Genomic DNA, 19,660 nt, shown 5'->3' on the forward strand with positions numbered 1-19,660 from the left:
AGTGAATGATGTGTGTTCCAATGGAGATGAACTTATCAAAAAGGTATAGTTCAACTATTAGAAAGTCCATATACTGTAAATTTGGCCCTTTGATCCTTTAATACTTAATCACAGACAAGTTTCTATGAAGTTTAATATGAGCTGATAGCAATATCATTGTCATATTGTTTCTTTTTTGCAGGAGAACCACAATGTGGAGAACATCATGGCTAAAATTAAGGCCCTGCGTGGGAAGGTGTCAGAGCTTGAGAGAGCCGCAGCTCAGAGGAAGGCCAAGCTGGATGAGAACTCTGCCTTCCTGCAGTTCAACTGGAAGGCTGATGTGGTGGAGTCTTGGATTGGTGAGTTTTGATATTTCATGCAAATGAGAAGAAACTTTCATTTAAAAGAAGGATTGACAAGAAATAAACTGTTATTTTCTCTTTTCACCCTTGTAATCTGTAACCCATTTGTGTCTTTGGCTTGATCAGGTGAGAAGGAAAACAGCCTGAAGACTGATGACTATGGTCGGGATCTCTCCTCGGTGCAGACTCTGCTCACCAAACAGGTGTGACATTGCATATGACAAACATATCTACAACACATTCGTAAACCATATTCTACATTCAGCACATCAAATCCTTTCAAGCTTTACTGTTAAATCTGACTGTCTTTCCTCTACCCTTAGGAAACCTTTGATGCAGGGCTTCAGGCTTTCCAGCAGGAGGGCATCACCAACATCACAGCCCTGAAAGACCAGCTGTTGGCAGCCAAACACGTGCAGTCCAAGGCCATCGAGGCTCGTCATGCCACCCTGATGAAGCGCTGGAACCAGCTGCTGTCCAACTCAGCCGCACGCAAGAAGAAGCTTTTGGAAGCCCAGGAGCACTTCAGAAAGGTGTGAAGAATGGAATTTGACCTAAAGTGAGGAAATTAAATTCTGTTTTGTATGTCTCTAACTCTTGTTCTTATGTTCGCCACTCAATCCAGGTCGAGGATCTTTTCCTCACCTTTGCCAAGAAGGCCTCAGCCTTCAACAGCTGGTTTGAGAACGCTGAGGAAGATCTGACAGACCCCGTACGGTGCAACTCTCTGGAGGAAATCAGGGCCCTGCGGGATGCCCATGATGCCTTCCGCTCATCTCTCAGCTCCGCAGAGGCTGACTTTAGCCAATTGGCAGAACTTGATCGCCAGATCAAGAGTTACCAAGTGGTATCCAACCCATACACTTGGTTTACCATGGAGGCTCTAGAGGAGACCTGGAGGAACCTTCAGAAGATCATCAAGGTGATATTGGGATCCTGAAGCATCATTTTTTTCAATTGTTTGTGCATATGAAGTAGACCAATATTATTTGGATGACGATGATTGCTGAATATCTGAAACAGAAAATGTCTGATGCCAGTGACATTTTAATGTACGGTAACACTGTACAATAAGGTATAATTAGTTAGTAACATGCATTAGTAGCTAACATGAACTACCGTATATACCTGAATATAAGATGAGGTTTTTGTCCTAAAAATAGGCTGAAAAATGGGGGGTCATGGCCAATCAGGAAGCACATATGTGCCGGTCTCGGGCCTCTACACGAGGCACAGGTGATGCATGCGAGGCATTTGGAACAACGCCTCGGAAATTTTCTCTTAAAATTATTTTCTGTTGAAAACCAGATTTTTTCCCCAAAAAATAAGTCTGGAAAATGGGGGGGGGGGGTCGTCTTATATTCAGGGTCGTCTTATATTCAGGGTCGTCTTATATTCGGGTATATACGGTAACAATGTGTTTTACAGCATTTATTAATCTTTGTTAATGTTAGTCAATCTAAATACTAGGGCTGTCGCACATCAATTTTGGCTGAAAAATTACCCCCGAATAGCCACTTTTGTGTTAGATGAGAAAAGCATTGAATACACACAACAGTTCTGCTGTGGCTTTGTTTGGAACTGTTTTCATTGGCAAAATTGAGCAAAAACGTACAATACTGACAATATTGTGTCCAAAATGTAACACAATATCAACTTAAGTCAGAGACAAATTATATAGAGACATGCCACTTCCTCAATCCTCAATACAACTATATAGGGAAAACCCGTAACGCCAAAGATGGCGGTTGTATGCACATGCCCCGCCCCTCCTGCTGGAAAGCCAATCGTCTGCTTTTAACAGTCAAGCCGGGAAACATGTAAGCCTATCGTCTGGTTCCACTGACGCATGCGCACAGTTGAGGTTTGCGACAGTGGAGACGAGAACCCTTGCGCATGCGTAGTAAACGTATAACCTGTGGGGAAAAAGGCCTTTTATACCTTATTTTGGGGCAAAGTCATCAAACTTTTTCAGCGATTTTTATCATATTTTACTGCTGTTTATATACAAGCAGTTTTTATGTCCTGGTGACCAGTGAAAGTGCAGTTCTGACTCTCTGCCCATTCATTTAGATAGGAGCCTGGTCTTGTTAGTCCGAAATAGATGCCCGGAGGTGTTGCCAAGATGGCGGCCGAGTGGCATGACTTGCCTAAAAGGACTTTGCTTCAGTTCAATAAACAAGATCACATGTGCAACAATTAGATGTTCTAAATCTATTATTAAAGGTTGAAATTAACATTTTATAACTGACTTAATTTGTCTCTTTATAGGAGCGAGAGTTGGAGCTACAGAAGGAGCAGAGGAGACAGGAAGAGAATGATAAACTCAGACAAGAGTTTGCCCAACATGCCAATGCCTTCCACCAATGGCTGCAGGAGACCAGGTACAGGGGACCATCATGCACTACTTAAGTGTTGTGTTCTCTTTCATTATAGTTGAGTTATGCTCGAGGATTAAACACACACATAGCATGCAACACATTTGACTCCACTGCATGACATCACACACATCTGTTTGAATTTAATCAAGCTTTCCTGATCTCCATGTAACTTTCGTAGACGGCCATTTTCATTAGTTTCATCCACTGTTTTTATAGTCTGAAGTCATTGCCTGCTTTGACATGTCTGTTTGGGTGAAGCTCTTTACACAATTTAAACCTACCTGGGCTTGATATGCAACAGCAGTGCTTTGCGCTGGTCACATGTGCTTTCATGTGAGTATTGAGTAGTGGCATTAATGTCACGGCCAGTGTTGGGGAAAGTTACTTTGAAAAGTAATGCGTTACAATATTGCGTTACTCCCTTAAAAAGTAACTTATTGCGTTACTTAGTTACTTTTTTAGAAAAGTAATGTGTTACGTTACTTTTGCGTTACTTTTTTTCCACCTGGGCTGGGCTTGTTTTTTTATACCAAAAAAGATATATTTTTGGGCAAATGTAAAGACCCTTTCACACCAAAAGTGAAATAATAAGCATCAGACTGAAGAAAATGCAGATTTACTCCTGTACAGTAGTGTTCAGTAGAGGGCGCCGCTCAAACAAACCTTTCAGCTGCTGCTGTTCTGGGTAATAGAAGAAGAGGATGCAGGAGAAACAAATTTAACACTTACTTTACCAATAAAAACATATAAAAAAAATCTATAGTCATTTTTGCTTATGGTTTAACTGAAAAATCGGAGGTCAGAAGCAAGTAGTTTGGTCAATAAAGATTAAATGCATAAAAATGTATGTTTTATTTAACATATTTAGGTATTGGAGGTTTGCATAGTGTTCTGATTCTGCATTTCACTGATTTCATTTTGAGGAATATTGAATTTTTTTTGTGCAAGTGAGATGAGTAAATCCACGCTTACATTTAATATAGAACTATAATAACCATCATGTTTACACACAACGCCTCTGCACTTCGATTTGTCTCAACATTAGGACAGAAGAGCTGTCAGTCAATAAAGGGGAAAACAAAGTAACTTGCGTTACTTATTAGAAAAAGTAACTCAGATATTTTGTTGTAAATTTTAAAAGTAATGCGTTACTTTACTAGTTACTTGAAAAAGTAATCTGATTACGTAACTCAAGTTACTTGTAATGAGTTACCCCCAACACTGGTCACGGCTCAATGTTTTAACTGTTTCTTTCTCTCTCCCTCACTTATTTCCCCATTCCTTCGCCCTACTCGCTGCTACCCTGATGCTTGGGATCATTACTTTAATCAGGACTTACCTTCTGGATGGGTGAATATCACAATTTATTTTTCTATTTTACTATAGTATGTGTGTGTGTGTGTGTGTGTGTGTGTGAGTGTGTATGAATTGTTTAATGGGGTTTACTTTTCAGCAAATGGATGTCTAGGGACTGTCATGATAGAAACACACATTTGGTGTAAAATAAATCAGGATTTTGGGAGTTTCAGGGCAGAATAGACCAATGATTGGTTAGAACGAATACAGGGTGCCATCAAGAAGAATCTCACTTTACATATATTTTGCATATTTTACCGTATGTTTTGAAAATATATTTCCAGATGTATTCCTTTCTGTTTTTTCACACTCTTTTTCCATTCCCTCTTCATCTCCCACCTCCCCCATCTCTGAATAGCATAGCCTATCGGAGGGTAATCCGTGTCTATCAGTATGAAGTCGATGATGATCTTTCTGGAAGGTCTTCTCCCTTTTTTCCTCCTCTGATTGGCCTCTTACCCCTCACCCCACACTTTTTGGGGTTTTCTTCTCCTCATGCACTTGAGTCTGATCCCCACTGTAAAGGCTCTGTGTGTGTGTTCAATCCCTTTTACTAACATTCACTGCGATGTGAGGCTTTTTTTTTTAGATGAACCCTTCCAGCTTCTTAATCCAACAAGCCTGGCTACATTTGGCACCAGTGTTGAGGAGTGTGAACACTTCATCTCATTCTTTAACCTTTTTTATTCTTCTTTTTTTCCCCATGTTTCAGTTATTTAAGTTTTTGCTTCATTTTGGGGAAAATGTTCATGCACCAGATTCAGGGTGGAAACTGCAATGTGATTTCCATGATTAGACTTTTTCAATATCCTGATCTGAATTTGAACAGCTGTGCATTAACATTTTTGGACTCTTACATTTATAATATGGCTAGTCAAGGAACTCTGAATCTTTGATTTTGCAAGATCTGTACTTTAAACTAAAGCTAAGCAGTGGTACAAATATAGCAGTTTCTAACCCTGTTGACAGCAGCCCTAATCAAGCATGGTCTGGATCACCATGGATATAAGTTGGCTTTGTTAGCATGACTTTGGTTATTGTAGTTGCATTCTGGGGTGGCTTATAGTTTGTACTCCGTATCTACTACAAAACAATTGGTAAGTCATATTGTCATGTACAAGAAATCCAGGAAGATGTAGGTTACAGCTTTAGAAGTAATGACAGAGGTTGTGCAAACCCATTTAGACAATATAGTGTAACTCATAGTCATGAAAATACACCTTTTTAACTCTCTGGAAATTACTATATATATCTTTAATGATAGTTGACCTAATAACTGACCTAGTGTAGTGAGAGCCGCTCTTGTAAGGTGTGTGGAGTGAGTAAGAGATGTTTCTGGGTGGATGTGTCATGTGTTCTCGGACTTCTGCTGTTGGTTTCATTGCTTTGGTGTGTGGGCAGGTCCTGCATGGTGGAAGAATCCGGAACTCTAGAGTCGCAGCTAGAGGCTACCAAGGTGAGTTTGGGACCAGTGAAAGGGTAATTCAATTTTGAATAACACTAAATGAATCAGTATTAGTGTTTTATCAGTTGCACACTACAGTTCAAACGGTTTGGGTCAGTACGATTTTTTTCAGTGTTTCATGCTCACCAAGGCTGCATTTATTAGATAGATGATAGAGTAAAAACTGTAATATGCTATTGAAATATTACAATTTAAAATAGCTGTTTTTTATCTCAATATATTTTAAAACGTTATTTATCCCTGTGATGGTAACGCTTAATTTCTGGCAGTCTTCAGTGTCCCATGATCCTTTCGGAAATCATTTTAATATGCTGATTTGGTGCATTTTTTCTTATAAATGTTGAAACCTGCTTTATATTTTTGTGAAAACCGTGATACATTCTTTACTTGCTCTTTTGATCAATTTATTGCATCCGCTGACACCAAATTTTTGAATGGTAGTGTGTATTATAGTGAATACCTACTTTGGTTAATGCTCAAGTGTTTTATGTACAATATTGTGAACTCCAGGCGTGGTCATGGAAATTGGAAATTTCCAGTGAATTAAAATAAAAATCTCATGCTCAGCTCTAAATGATTTTATCTGCAAGACCTGCAGTCTTTGATAAAATTGTTTGTCAAAAAAATCCTTAAGTGTACATTTCAATATTCAGTATTTCAACAATTCTGGAAAAAATGCCTATAGTCAGTATAATGTTTTTCTTCAGCTAGAAGTTACTCTGTGTGTGTCTTATTTATATAAAATGGTTTCCAAATAACCCTTATCCATTAATCACAAATAAAAGTCATTTTTCATAAAATGTGTGAACATTTCACTGTTTAAGCCTGCAGTAAAGAGGACATTAAAACACTTGCATAAGCCTCAAACCTGAGACACCCCGCTCTGTTCTAAATGTCTTTTCCCTCTGGGTTCCTCTGCAGCGCAAGCACCAGGAGATTCGTGCCATGCGCAGTCAGCTGAAGAAGATAGAGGATCTGGGAGCAGCCATGGAGGAGGCGCTGATCCTGGACAACAAATACACAGAACACAGCACTGTGGGTCTGGCCCAACAGTGGGACCAACTCGACCAGCTGGGCATGAGGATGCAACACAACCTGGAACAACAGATCCAAGCCAGGTGACGCCTCAGAAACCAGTCTACAATGAAATATTAAGATTATTATATTTGTATGATCTTCTTTAGATCAGATCAGGCTCAGAGTGAGATTAACTTAATTAGTTCCGAGTCCATAACTTTCCCTGTGTAACCATGACTGACTTTTCTCGCAATTCTGTTCTAGAAATACTACAGGAGTAACAGAGGAGGCCCTGAAGGAGTTCAGCATGATGTTCAAGTGAGTTTTCCACTTAAACAAAAAAACATTATAATGCTAAACTTGAGTGCTCTTGAAATGTGATGCAAGTGTTTGTTTCTCAGGCACTTCGACAAGGAAAAATCTGGACGTCTAAACCATCAGGAGTTCAAGTCTTGCCTGCGGTCTCTGGGCTACGACCTGCCCATGGTTGAAGAAGGAGAACCAGACCCAGAGTTTGAGTCCATCCTGGACATAGTGGATCCAAACCGGTGAGAAACCTCTTCTATACATGTGCTAAATATTGTGTTCTGTCTGTTGATGAGCTAACATAACATTTGTTTTATTCAGGGATGGAAACGTGTCCTTGCAGGAGTACATGGCCTTCATGATCAGCCGAGAAACGGAGAATGTGAAGTCAAGCGAGGAGATCGAGAGCGCTTTCCGTGCTCTCAGCGCCGAGAACAAACCTTACGTCACTAAGGAAGAACTCTACCAGGTACAAAATGACAAACCTATGTTTTTGGCCTCAGCTTCATGTTTGGTGTTAGAAAGATGAACTTAATGACCTTCTGTGTTTACAGAACCTGACGAAGGAACAGGCAGACTACTGCATTTCCCATATGAAGCCGTTCCTGGACAGCAAGGGCCGCGAGATCCCGTCAGCTTTCGACTTTGTGGAATTCACTCGCTCGCTTTTCGTCAACTGATCCCCCCCCCCCCCCCCCCCCCCGCCTGCCAGTGACCAATCGGGATGCGTTTTGCCCCTCACAATAACACAAGGCCAAAACTGCATGGATCTGAAATGAAAATTCTCTATAGCATCCAGTATAGCAATATCTGTATCTTGCTATCACTCTTAACCCTGCGTATTTATCTGACACTTCCTCATGCTTCACTGACAATAGTGTAGTGGATCTGTCTGCATTTTATTGTGATTGTTTTAGCTGTTAAGTGCTTTGCTTTGTTTAACACACCTATAGAGAGGATATGCTGTAACATCACCCACAAGACTGCAGTGTGCTTTAATAAACGCTACTGGTTATAACTGGAAAGTGTTGTCGGTGTATTTTTATTAGGAGCATAAATACAGTTTTAACATGAAATGCATATATACAAGTTACAAGCAATCTTAAACAGTCTCAGTCTGTCACCTCATTGGCCAGCTGTTCCAGTACTGCCGTCTCCTTTGCACCTTGTTCCGTTAGCTCTGCACTGAGCTGCCAGATGTTGACGCTACCATCTGCGTTGCCCACTGCCATCAGATTTGTGTGTTTGGGGTTGAACTCCAGGCAATAAGCTGGCTGGCCTCCTGTGTTCTGATCAATTGTGGAGGTTGGCCTTAAAGATCTTCTACCCAAATCAAACATTTGGACCAAACCTGCCGGAGTTCAAATTAAATTTGAGAAATTAGAAAAAAAAAATTAGAGACCATGCTTTTATTTCACACACACACACACACACACATATATATATGGGAGAATTACAAACGTCCCACCTTGTCCTGTGACTGCAGCAAAGACTAGAGGGCGCGTAGGTGACCACCTCACCCAAAACACATATGAATCGGACACCCGTATAGACAGCAGGGGGTGTGGCTGGAGCACACTGTGCAGATGAGCTAAACCATCTGTCCCGACGCTTACAAACAGATTCCTAAAGTCAGAAACACCCAGAGATGTCACAATTACTGCCGACTAGCCTTAAAGTACATATTACACAAAGGAGAAAACATACAGTACCGGAAAATAGCGCAGCGCTCACCTGTGGAAGGGTGAGAAGTGGACTGAGTGTATAGGACCCCTTCGTGGTGAGAAGGAGAACTGCATTGGGTTGCGCAGAGTCACACTCTCACCATCAGGGGGCACTGCTGCTACTGTCCCACTGCTGAAGGAACATTTGAGCACAAGGCCTCCTTCTGAGCCCACCAAGAATGTGTCCAGGTCCCACGGGGAAAGTGCAACAGAGGTTACTCCTATAGTGGTGCTACCTCGGATCTTCGGGGAGAGAAACAAAAGCATTATTAGGTTGAATTGCACCCAAAAAATGTCAAGGTCACATTTAATCCTAAAATCGAACGATTATATTACTTTTTTTATTTTTAATCTACATATTTTCTGATTTAGCTAGGATCAGATATCATTTTACCGAAACAGTTTGACCATATTATGACACCCACTTTGCTTGCTGCTCCACTCTGAGGCATTTGCTGTGGGACAAGGGCATATCCAGAACTCAAGGTGAGTTTGGCTTCGGCTCCATCAACAGTCCACAACAGAACTCTTCCTCCTGAACCGGCGCTCAGAACAACAAACTCCCCTCGGCGAGCTCCTGGGACCCAGTTTACCTGTTTAATCGCAGAAATATCAAGCATTCATCTTTGAATGCTTGTTCATCATGCCTCAGTCATAAACGTTTCTATACCTGATAAACTGGTTCACGGTGGGTGTCTGCAGACATTCCTGTCTGAGCCAAAATCAGGTCCTGTGAGCGGCTGGTGTCCCAGACCACCACCTCGCCACTGTACAGCCCCCCTAATGCCACAATAAAGAAGAAGGGAAATTATCTTGATGAAATGAGCCATTAAAAGGCATTTGTCCCGGAGTGGCTTTCCGTTTTAACACTTAGGAATATTATTGTCAAATAATGCAGTGTGAAACTACTCGGAGAATAGCTAGATTTTTTTAGATGGTTGCTTTCCAGACTTATTTATTGATAAATGTTTGGTTCTTGTGGCTTTTTTCAGGATGCTTAAGAATTATATTTGGAAACATTAAGTCTATTTCCTATTTAGATTTTTGCCATTGTTGCATTATTTTCATGACAATTAAGCAAATTCCTTTTGCAAAAATTCAATTTACATGAAAAAAATATATACAGTGTCGTTCAACAGCTTGGAGTCAGTAAGATGTTTTAATAATTTTGAAATATGTCTCTGGTGCTCACCAAGGCTGCATTTATTTTATTAATAATACAGGGGGGGGGGGTTAATTTTATGGAATATTTATACACTTTTAAATAAGTTTTCTATTGTAATATATTTATAAAAAATGTAATGTATTCATAAAATTTCTGTGATGACAGCTGAATTTTCAGCATCATTACTGCAGTCTTTAGTGTCACATGATCCTTCAGAAATCATCCTAATATGCTGATTTGCTGCTCAAGAAACATGTTATTATCAAATATTGCTTTAATGCTTAATATTTTTGTGAATTTTTTTCAGGATTCTTTGATGAATAAGTTCAAAAGAACAGCATTTATTTTAAATAAAAATATTTTGTAACATTATACTTTACAGTACTTTTGATCAATTTAATGCATCCGTGCTACATGAAAGTATTAATTTCTAAAGTAAAATAAAAAATAAAAACCTTAGTGTATATCTATATGTTATATTTAATAGTGCTATTTTTATTCTGCTTCTAATATTGCTAAATTGCAAGAAGAAGAAAAAAGAATTGTGTCCCGGACAAGATTATTTGTCTAACACGATCAAAATGATTTCAAAATGCCAAGAATGTCCTTCAATTTAATTCAATGTCTTTATGCAAAACACTTCACATTTTATGTTTTTATATTTTCCATTTTGAGATTAAATATAAACCTATACATGCATGTGTCATTGACCCTTTAAGAAAAAAAAAAAATCTTAAAAGCATTTTTTAAATGTGTGTCCATACCAGCAAATACAGACGGCCTCACAGGATGGAAGCACAAACACATGATGGGAGTGGCCACATCAATGATCACGTCTGGCCGCATTGGGTTCAGGTTCTGCCGGTCCAGGTTCCACGTGCACACAGAAGCCTTCTCATTACTCCAATCACCATCATCCACACTAAGCCCAGAAATACATCATTTAAACTGCTTTTATAAACACTGCAAGTGGTTTTATGTATTTGTATGAGGAAAGGACTGTTACCGGCCAAATCCACAGGCTATGACCGAGCCAGTGCAGTTCCAGGACACACTGGTGACTTGCAGACCCCTTTCCTGAGCATCAACATGCTGAAGGCGGTACATGCAGGACACCTGTGCAAGAAATCCCCACGAAGACATAAACTCTAATTTAACAAACTCAATTATTACTACTATTTACTATGAAAGCTTGTTTCCACTTTTTATATCTATATCTTTCTTGCAGTTCCGAGTTTATAGCTCACAATTCTTACTTTTTTTCTCAGAGATGTGAGACAAAAATTTGGAATTGCGAGAAAAAAGTCTGAATTGTGAGATTTGTGAGAATTTAAAAAGGTAATTGCGACTTTTTATCTCACAATTCTTATTTTTTTCCTTGCAATTGCGACTTTACGTATATCTTGCCATTTAGACTTTATAATTTGCAACTTTGATTTTTTTTTATGTCAGAATTCTGACTTTTTTTCTAACAATTCGGACTTTATAACTCATAATTGCGAGTTTAGATCTCACAATTCTTACCTTTTTTCTCAGAATTGCGAGATTATATCTCAGTTCTGACTTTATAACTAGCAATTGTGAGTTTATATCTTGCAATTCGGACGTTATAACTCGCAATTGCAAGTTTATTTCTCACAATTCAGACTTTTTCTCAGAATTGTGAGATTGGAATTGCGAGAAAAAAGATTTGTGAGATATAATTTAACAAAGGAAATTCTTAATTTTTTTTCTTCTCGTAATTGTGAGTTTATATCTCAAAATTCTGACTTTATTCTGAGAATTGTGAGTTAATAATTTGCAATCCGGGCTTTATAACTCGCAATTGCAACTTTTTCTCACAATTACGAGTTTATATCTCAGTTCTGACTTTATAACTAGCCATTGTGAGTTTATATCTGACAATTTGAACTTTATATCTCACAAATCAGACTTTTTTTTATCAGAATTGTGACGAAAACTTGGAATTGCGAGAAAAGAGTAAGAATTGTGACATAATTCAAAAAGGAAATTGCTACTTTTTCTAACAATTCTGACTTTTTTTCCACAATTATGAGTTTATATCTCAGTTCTGACTTTATAAATAGCAATTGTGTGTTTATATCTCACATTTCGGACTGGTTTTCCTCAAAATTACGAGTTTATATCTTACAGTTTAGACTTTTTTTCTTAGAATTGCGAGTTTATGTCTCACAAATCCGACTTTATAACTCACAAGAGCAAATTTCTGTGGTGGAAACAAGCTTCCATAATTGACTGTTTAATAATCCATTACTAATACTATTAATACTATTCTGCATTCAAGGCTCTCACCGACTCATTCTGATCCCCCCAGTTCACCTCGAACCCATCAAAAGCGTGACTCTTGGAGTTTTTCACCAGCTCTCTGATAACCACATCTTCAACTCTACGCAAGAACTCCACCAATCCAGGAAAGTCCGCAATGTCTCGATCTAGGGCGAGTGTTTGGCTGATCGGGTCTTGTGTCTGGGTGCTGTTTTCCAACACATCTTTGGCTTGAGTTTCAGCCTCTGCTGTGTGAACTGGAAGAGTTTGACAGCTTCTCTGGGCAGGAATAAAACGAACACGATACACATCACACAAAATGACTGATACTTCATCAAGCGCATGAATATTCTGGTTTGAGAAGTTAAGCAAACGTGTTAGCTTACTGATTCTTGTGTTTGCTGATGTGACTTTCTCCATGTCGATTCAGCACCAATTAAGTCAAGCGTTTCATCCGTAAACATGTTCAAAGTTTGCCAGCAAGCTAGCAAGAGTACAAAATGCTCTTCAAAATGCTTAGTCTCAATAAGACGTTAGTTAGCTGGGAGCTAGCGATTATTTTTTATAAAGCAAACGGTTTTTCATCATATTGAAGGAGTGCAGTGTGTTCGACGAATCCAAATCTGATTTTATGATGGGGGGGGGACAACAGCATCGCTAATTTTGTAAGATATTTTATTGTATTTGGCCACTGTACAGCGCAGTTCGCTCCTCCATGATTACCCTGGATGTGACATCCGTGACTGCGCTGCCATAGATACCGTGAGCCAATCAATGGCTGTCTGTGCGCCTAACGTGACTGGTGTTAGCTTCTGATTGGTCAACCTATTTTCCGCACTTTCATTTTGATAAAGGCCCCTTTGTACTGGGTCATTCGTACAATTCGGTGCCTTTTGGTCTTTGAACATTTCCAAGAAAGAAATCTAGTTGATTAAGTTTTTTCTCCCATCATAAAAACACACATGAACGTGTCAACGACTGCTCTGTTATTTTCTAATAAATTAAGCTATTGTTTAAAAATATATATTGTAAATAATTGACTGCCACAAACCCTGTAATGAACAATAAAATCAAACGTCTAATATAAACGTTTTAATACTTTTTTCTTTCTTTTTATTTGATCATTACTGATCACAGAACATTTTCACATATGTGTGCGATCTATAATGTCATGTGATCTGTTAAGATAATAAATGCGTAACTAGTAGAACTAATCTTGTTTTTGAAAGAAACATTTCTGTATCAGTTGATTGACAACAAACACATTTTTGCTGATATTATTAAACTATGATTTATATATAAGAAAACATCAATACATGAGGGTGGACAAGACACCGAATTGTGATACATGCTTAAAGTTATATAAATAACAACATTTAAATGATTGATTTTTCACATTTCAGATTACTTTTCAGTAATTTTTTACCCTCTAAAAAATCTTACCAAAAATGAATGCACTTTACAAAGTTACAAAAGACCATGAAAATGTTTGTACCTTTAGGATATAGCATAACAGCTGAAAACATTTCATAAATTAATCATTTCATACTTTCATTGACACACAAAGTAACATTTCATTCAGTCTTCAAGTTCAGATGTAGACTGTTAAATTTTAGATATGGATCGTTTCCTCCTCTCACCGTCAAAATCCGAAGTTCTCATTTGAGGTGACATGGTGCTCATTGACTACATTTATGTGTGAATAAGCCACCATAGTTATACTTAATAACTAATTTGTAATGATAAAATTAGTTCACCCTGTATTTCCTGTAACTGGAGTACATGTTATGCTTGACCATAATTAATTAGCATCACAAAATCAGAAATATTTCTTTTTTACTGAAAGGCTGATGTCCTATCCATGTCATCAATTCATAATTCTTAAACAAGTCAAAGTATCAGGAAACTATGAGGTGGACAATAACTAAACACACAAAATAGAATTATTAAACTATGAATTCATGAAAATGTAATGATAGTGCTTAATATATCACTCAGTATAATAAATCAAGATGACTTAAATATCTAAAAACTAACCCAAAGCAATTTAGTTATAAGCAGTTAAAATGTAACAGATGCATTTCTATGAATAAAATTAAATGGCAATAAATTGTATGAATGTCCTGTCTGCAATAACTCAGTATTTGTACCAACATTGACCCTAAGGCCATGACTCCTGTGACGACAAACCACTCAAAATTACGCTAAATTGTCTAGAAAAACCTGTTAGATATAAAAGACAAAAACTTTCAAAGATGTACCAAAACACAATGTTAAAAATCACAATATGTTAAAAATAAAACTATATAAAAACACATTGTACTCATAAATGTGTTCATTTGTATATCTCCAATAAAGAAAACAGGTGGAGAAAAGACAAGTTTAGAGTTCTTTAAGATTCTACAGGCTTTATTATCTCATTTAAATAATCATTTAATTAGCCAAGCTCAAAATTACAAGAGGAAGTTTTTTTGTGTTTTGTTTTTATTAAAAATGTTTCAAACCTCATGGGTGTCTGTAAAACATTACAATGAAAAGTCAATCAACATAAACCCAAATGTTGATGTGTCAAATGCCCACTTGCCCCACCCGACCCCATTGAACTGTCAACAATAATAACTGCCATACCCTGATATTGACCCCAAATCATTTACAAGAGGTGACAGGAGCTAGCTGGTGCTTTCCTTTTGTCCAATATTATCACATAGGAAAAACAGTGTCAACTCTTTGGGGCCCACCTCTGCATTAAAGAAAATATACAAAAAGAAAAAAAAAAGTGGCTAGGTATGTACGCTATGATTAGATCACTGCACCATGGCTTATTACTTCAACTCACAACCATTCACAGAAAAAAAATTCATTTATATACTTAATATATAAACTGCTATTTACTTCAGTTTAGTCTACAGAGGATGACGTGCAGATTGTTAATATTTCGTGTTTGTCTTTGGAGATGGTTGTAATTAAAGATGACGCAAGAGGCTTCAGAGCAACGAGATGCCACTAGTTTTCCAATGAAGGTATTGTATGTCCAGGGAACTAACTGGGTATAGACATGGTCAGGACAGGAGAGGCTTCAGTAGAACAGAACATGGAGCACAAAAAAATAAAATAAAAAATAAAAACAAAGCTTTTTTTGCTCCCATGATTGGAGGATGAATTCAAAAAGGAAAGAACAGGTACAAGTGATGGAATATGTCCTTATCAGCCTTTAATCATCCTCACCATCATCCTGAAAAGGGGAGGTAGAGAAAAAAAGAAAGAAGATTTGATCCATGTCAGTTTCTGAATTTTGTGCAAATAATAAATGCAAACACTTTACAAGTAAACTTTACATCAATTTTCCATGTCCTAAACCACACTAACAGACACGCATTATAATCCACTATAAATAATGGCATAATTTGCCTTCATATCAAAGCCAAAGCTTTGAATAAAGCGTATATCTTACCTCACCGTCTTCTCCATCATCCTCTTCATCGTCCTCTCCCTCATCCTCATCCCCCTCTTCGTCAATGTCCTCCAAACCCTCCTCCTCTTCCTCGTCGTCATCATCCTCACCTTCACCCTCTTCATCATCCATATCAGGCACCTGAGCAGAGAGAGAGAAGTTAAATACAAGTTCTGACTGTCATTACAGCAAGCGTTTATCAATAATAATAATAATAATAATATTTCCTACCAGGTAGTACTGCAGGGGGTTGGGCCAAATGTCATCTTTAATGACCTCTCCGAGTTCATCAGCCCCTGCGTCAGAGTGATCAGTAAACCAGGTGAAGAAGCTCTCTGGCTCTTCATGTTGCCTTTTCTTCCCTGCCTTGTTCGGTGTCTGTCCAGTACGCTTCGTCAGGTCCTGCATCATACATAATTGCTTAACAGACATCCAAACAGGAACAGCATTAGTCCAAAACTAACCCAAAAAACGTTAACCTACCTTTCCAGTCTTCCATTTGAGTTCAGTGGATTTTGAAGATGGGTCACCACTCTCATTCAAGTGGAACTCTTTTGAGAGGACTTTGTTTTCGAAGTATGGATTTTCATCAAAATACTGGAGAGAATAAAAAATTACAGGTCAGACAATTTAGTTGTGCACTACTTTTAAATTTGACCAGAAGAAACGTTGAAATAATTTACTTACAAAATCTATTCTGTAACCTGATTTGATGTCCTCAAACTCTGTGACCTCCACTCTGGTCAGGTAATGAAGTGCTTCTTCATCCTCCTCACCGAGCAAGGCTGAGACTATTAGTCAAATCAAAAACAATATATTAGTATTGAATATATAAACAACCCAACCAAATTTAATAACACCAAGGATGGGTTTCAATATCTGACCTTGTGGATGGTTGACGAATGTTGTGACCCAGAAGTTTGGAATTTTGGCTATGAGTTCTGATCTCTTCTGGAAGAATGGCTGACGTAGCTTGTTGTACTTCTGCTCTACTTTTAAAATCTCCTCACTTGCCTGCTCGTTCAATCTGTGGAAAGCAACAGAAGCAGCATTAGATGAATCTAAACAGATGTATTAGATGTGCACTTACAAACAATACTTCAGAGGCACTGGTAAGGTTACCTGTCGATTTCATTCTGTACTTCATCAATGTGTTCAATTGCCTCCTGTTGCTCTTTTTCTGAAATGCAAAAAAATAAGTCACTCATTAACCATTTTCTTCATGTGTTATAAAATGTAGTGGGATAAAACACCACGCGTATGCAGTCCTTGTAACATAAAAGCGTGACTTTTTAAGTTACACTCAAATGCAATTATATATAAAATTAACAAAGTAAACACGAGGCATTTCGTAAATCATAGCAAAACAAAATGCAGCATTATATTATGCTAGTTTGATCTAATTAAAAAAATCACAATGGAAAACTTAAAGTGAAAGCGAGGTGTAACACCGGACCACCAGCTCAATCCGGTAGTTTCAGCAGCAGCTGCGCGAGGCCGCGAGGTTTAAACGGTGGAGGCCACGCGTTGGGCCACATTTACCGTTCCCTCAATGAATACCCATTACTGCCGTGCATTAAAAGTTAAACCAGTTCAGAAAGTAATTTCTACCCACTTAAGCGTCAGTAAAACACGTCTACGGTTATATGTGATGCAGCGTGGTTTAGCAACACATGGGGGGAATGGCTCATGATGGCGGGTAGTAGACACAATAACCAGTTGGCCTATTAGCACACAACATGGGCTCAATACAACGCACACATTATTTGAGTCACTATGGGTTTAAAACGACACGCTCGAGCACATGAGTGGAAACAATTAGGAAATTTGCGTTTTGATAAACCAAAAGGCGCGGGAGCGCAATGTTCGTCGCGCGTGGCACAATAAAGCCGTCGCGCGAGGAAACATGGCCTCCGGTGCGCGCGGTATCCTTTTACTGAAATTACAACACAAAATCGACTTGTGTTGGATTAAACGGTCACAGACTCGGGCTTTTATTAAAGATTAAGATAAAAACTAGGCGAATAATTCAAATTGATATTCGTGCTTTAAACGCAAGAGGTGTAAATTACTGAAAATGGCGGTGCGCAGGAGGCCGCCATTACTTTACCCGAGGTCTCGTCCGCTCCGTCGTGATTCGAGTTCTGCTCCTTTCGGCTCACTTTCGCCGCCGACGCCGACATTATTCCCCCACAGTCGAGGATTTGCCTTCTTACTCCTGAAACAAAAACTCCGGAACGTCCTCCTCCGCTCGAGGAAAGCGAAAGAAGGAGAAATAAAGTTGGTTCTAGCTCAGTTTAGAAGTGCGAATATCACAACGTGTGTTGCGCTTCCCCTCCACACATACAACACACACTCAAATGAGAGATGCGTATCACACCACGCGCCTCCTCTTTTCTGACACCAGCCACTGTGCTCGCATGCGCGCCCCCTCTGGCCGTTCCGGGAACGAGCTTTAGGAGAATTAAGAGCCACGCCTCCTCCATAATATAATGTAATAGTGCACAGAACAGGATTTTTAAAAGTATGCAGCTCTGGATATAGAAATTAAATATTGAACATTGGTTATAAAACTATCATTCAAAAGTGGTACGATTTTTCATTGTTTTTGAAAAATACAGTAAAAAACCCCAGTAATATTCGAAAATATTATTACAATTTAAAATCAGTTGTTTTTCTATTTTAATATATTTAAAAATGTAATTTATTCATGTGATAGCAAAGCTAAATTTTCAGCATCATTACTCTAGTCTTCTGTGTCACATGGATCCTTCAGAAATCATTCGTATTTGCTGCACAGGAATTATTATCAATGTTGAAAACAATTTTACTTCCTAATATTTTTGTGAAAAGTAATTCATAGAATCAGGCGTGCAAAATTAGGGTTGGAATGAAAACCTATAGGATGGTAGCTCTCCAGGAGCAGGAGTGAGCACACCTGGTATATCACAATATACTTTAGTACATTAGCCTATTCTGTTTGTAAAACTGTATAGATACTGTTCTGAACTGAAAAGACTGCAAGAAAGGATTTAATGTTTGGTGTTGAAGATGATAACCTGATATTAGTTTAACAAGGTTACACAAGCTCTGAGATTTAATCCAAAATATTGAGCTGGAAACCGGTTTGAAAAATCCTGTAATATCAGTTCATTAATTCATTAATTGACCTGAATGCCAGATTTGTCAGTGTTTATTTACATATTTGCTCTTTTGTATCTGATGGTGCTGACTGTGTTATTGGCAGAATACTTTTGATGAAGATAAGCCTATGGATTTTGAGGGAAATTATGCATGCATCAATGCTTATAAATATAAGACTAAACCTCAGACATAAGATATAAACGCAAAGGGGCGGTTTCCCGGACAGAGATTAAGCCTAGGCCTAGACTAAAATGGCCCTTTAAACCAGATTAACAGAAATCTGCTTTCTCTGTCATGGCTTTAAATAGTCCTAGATTTAGTTTAGTCTGGAGTTTAATAAACTGATTTCCTGGAGGAAGACTAGAGCTACTCCAGGACTAAATTGAGCCTTAAATTAAACCTACCAGGAGGCAGGTTTAACTTCAGATTAACTTTGTGTTTCAAAGAAGACACATGCATTACTTGGACACACACACACACACACACACACACACACACACACACACACACACACACACACACACACACACACACACACACACACACACACACACACACACACACACACACACATATATATATATACACATGCATAACATTTAATTCTGTTTTAACACCATTGTATCTGGTTTCTAGTTCAAATGTGATTGGTTCATGTTAAACTGACTTGAAATGGTCACTCTTTGACTTCACTTAATGTTTTCATTTTGAAATGTTTCAATCTAGTAACCCAGTCATACAGGACTTTCACTTCCCATCATGCTTTGTCACAGGGCTGAATTGGGAGAGTAAATTCATTTTAATTTTTTTTAGCAAGATGAGAAAACGGAGAGACTTGTTAATGTTTAATGTTATATGTTGGTATTTAAAAGTTTCTGTTATGTTAGTATTTTTGGGGGTTACCATTGTGGTGGAGTGTTGAGCCTGTGCTTGGATCAAGGACCTGCTACCAATAATTCTGTTTTTAATAATAATAAAGCTACCACTATGGTAGTACTCTAGTTAAAACCAGTATTGCTTC

At 38.3% G+C, this 19,660-nt stretch overlaps 3 protein-coding genes across 4 annotated transcripts; 1 reads left to right on the top strand and 2 right to left on the bottom strand.

The window, feature by feature from the left end:
- The first annotated feature begins 6 nt into the window (after nt 1-6).
- LOC130079553 (spectrin alpha chain, non-erythrocytic 1-like) lies at nt 7-7,894 on the top strand. Its single transcript, XM_056244856.1, has 14 exons — nt 7-43; nt 182-341; nt 471-547; nt 668-877; nt 970-1,266; nt 2,616-2,728; nt 4,058-4,075; nt 4,440-4,502; nt 5,483-5,537; nt 6,468-6,664; nt 6,828-6,881; nt 6,965-7,111; nt 7,191-7,338; nt 7,424-7,894. Exons 2-14 carry the CDS (start codon nt 206-208, stop codon nt 7,547-7,549), a joined length of 1,641 nt encoding a protein of 546 aa, XP_056100831.1. The 5' UTR covers nt 7-43; nt 182-205; the 3' UTR covers nt 7,550-7,894.
- Nucleotide 7,895: 1 nt separating this feature from the next.
- Nucleotides 7,896-12,688, bottom strand: dync2i2 (dynein 2 intermediate chain 2). The gene is made up of 9 exons (XM_056244857.1): nt 12,431-12,688; nt 12,072-12,323; nt 10,765-10,874; nt 10,523-10,680; nt 9,264-9,373; nt 9,019-9,186; nt 8,604-8,836; nt 8,338-8,495; nt 7,896-8,220 (listed from the first exon to the last, which is right to left on the bottom strand). The coding sequence occupies exons 1-9, from the start codon at nt 12,506-12,508 to the stop codon at nt 7,982-7,984; spliced, it is 1,506 nt and encodes a 501-aa protein (XP_056100832.1). The 5' UTR covers nt 12,509-12,688; the 3' UTR covers nt 7,896-7,981.
- Nucleotides 12,689-14,425: 1,737 nt separating this feature from the next.
- setb (SET nuclear proto-oncogene b) lies at nt 14,426-17,878 on the bottom strand. 2 transcript variants are annotated; one of them, XM_056244860.1, is made up of 8 exons: nt 17,606-17,878; nt 16,618-16,675; nt 16,380-16,522; nt 16,183-16,286; nt 15,979-16,092; nt 15,727-15,897; nt 15,501-15,636; nt 14,426-15,276 (listed from the first exon to the last, which is right to left on the bottom strand). In XM_056244860.1, the coding sequence occupies exons 1-8, from the start codon at nt 17,676-17,678 to the stop codon at nt 15,272-15,274; spliced, it is 804 nt and encodes a 267-aa protein (XP_056100835.1). In that variant the 5' UTR covers nt 17,679-17,878; the 3' UTR covers nt 14,426-15,271. The 2 variants fall into 2 exon arrangements, with proteins under 2 accessions (XP_056100835.1, XP_056100834.1); XM_056244859.1 differs by having other exon boundaries at nt 15,496-15,636; nt 17,606-17,876.
- Nucleotides 17,879-19,660: the final 1,782 nt, after the last annotated feature.

This window comes from Rhinichthys klamathensis, unplaced genomic scaffold (assembly GCF_029890125.1).
Source record: "Rhinichthys klamathensis goyatoka isolate OS25496 unplaced genomic scaffold, OSU_Roscu_1.1 h1tg001132l_1, whole genome shotgun sequence".
Classification (NCBI taxonomy): Eukaryota; Metazoa; Chordata; class Actinopteri; order Cypriniformes; family Leuciscidae; genus Rhinichthys; species Rhinichthys klamathensis.

Bases quoted from the DNA above. Each gene is read 5' to 3' on its own strand.
- LOC130079553 (XM_056244856.1), top strand. From the start codon at position 206: ATGGCTAAAATTAAGGCCCTGCGTGGGAAGGTGTCAGAGCTTGAGAGA. The intron at 878-969 runs GTGTGAAGAATG...CACTCAATCCAG, and splicing joins CCCAGGAGCACTTCAGAAAG to GTCGAGGATCTTTTCCTCAC. The intron at 1,267-2,615 runs GTGATATTGGGA...GTCTCTTTATAG, and splicing joins ACCTTCAGAAGATCATCAAG to GAGCGAGAGTTGGAGCTACA.
- dync2i2 (XM_056244857.1), bottom strand. From the start codon at position 12,508: ATGTTTACGGATGAAACGCTTGACTTAATTGGTGCTGAATCGACATGG. The intron at 10,875-12,071 runs GTGAGAGCCTTG...TTTCTTGCACAG, and splicing joins GGGGGGATCAGAATGAGTCG to GTGTCCTGCATGTACCGCCT. The intron at 8,221-8,337 runs GTGGGACGTTTG...GAACTCCGGCAG, and splicing joins TGCTGCAGTCACAGGACAAG to GTTTGGTCCAAATGTTTGAT.
- setb (XM_056244859.1), bottom strand. From the start codon at position 17,678: ATGTCGGCGTCGGCGGCGAAAGTGAGCCGAAAGGAGCAGAACTCGAAT. The intron at 15,637-15,726 runs GTAGGAAATATT...CTCTCTGCTCAG, and splicing joins ACCCCCTGCAGTACTACCTG to GTGCCTGATATGGATGATGA. The intron at 15,277-15,495 runs GTAAGATATACG...TCCCCTTTTCAG, and splicing joins ATGATGGAGAAGACGGTGAG to GATGATGGTGAGGATGATTA.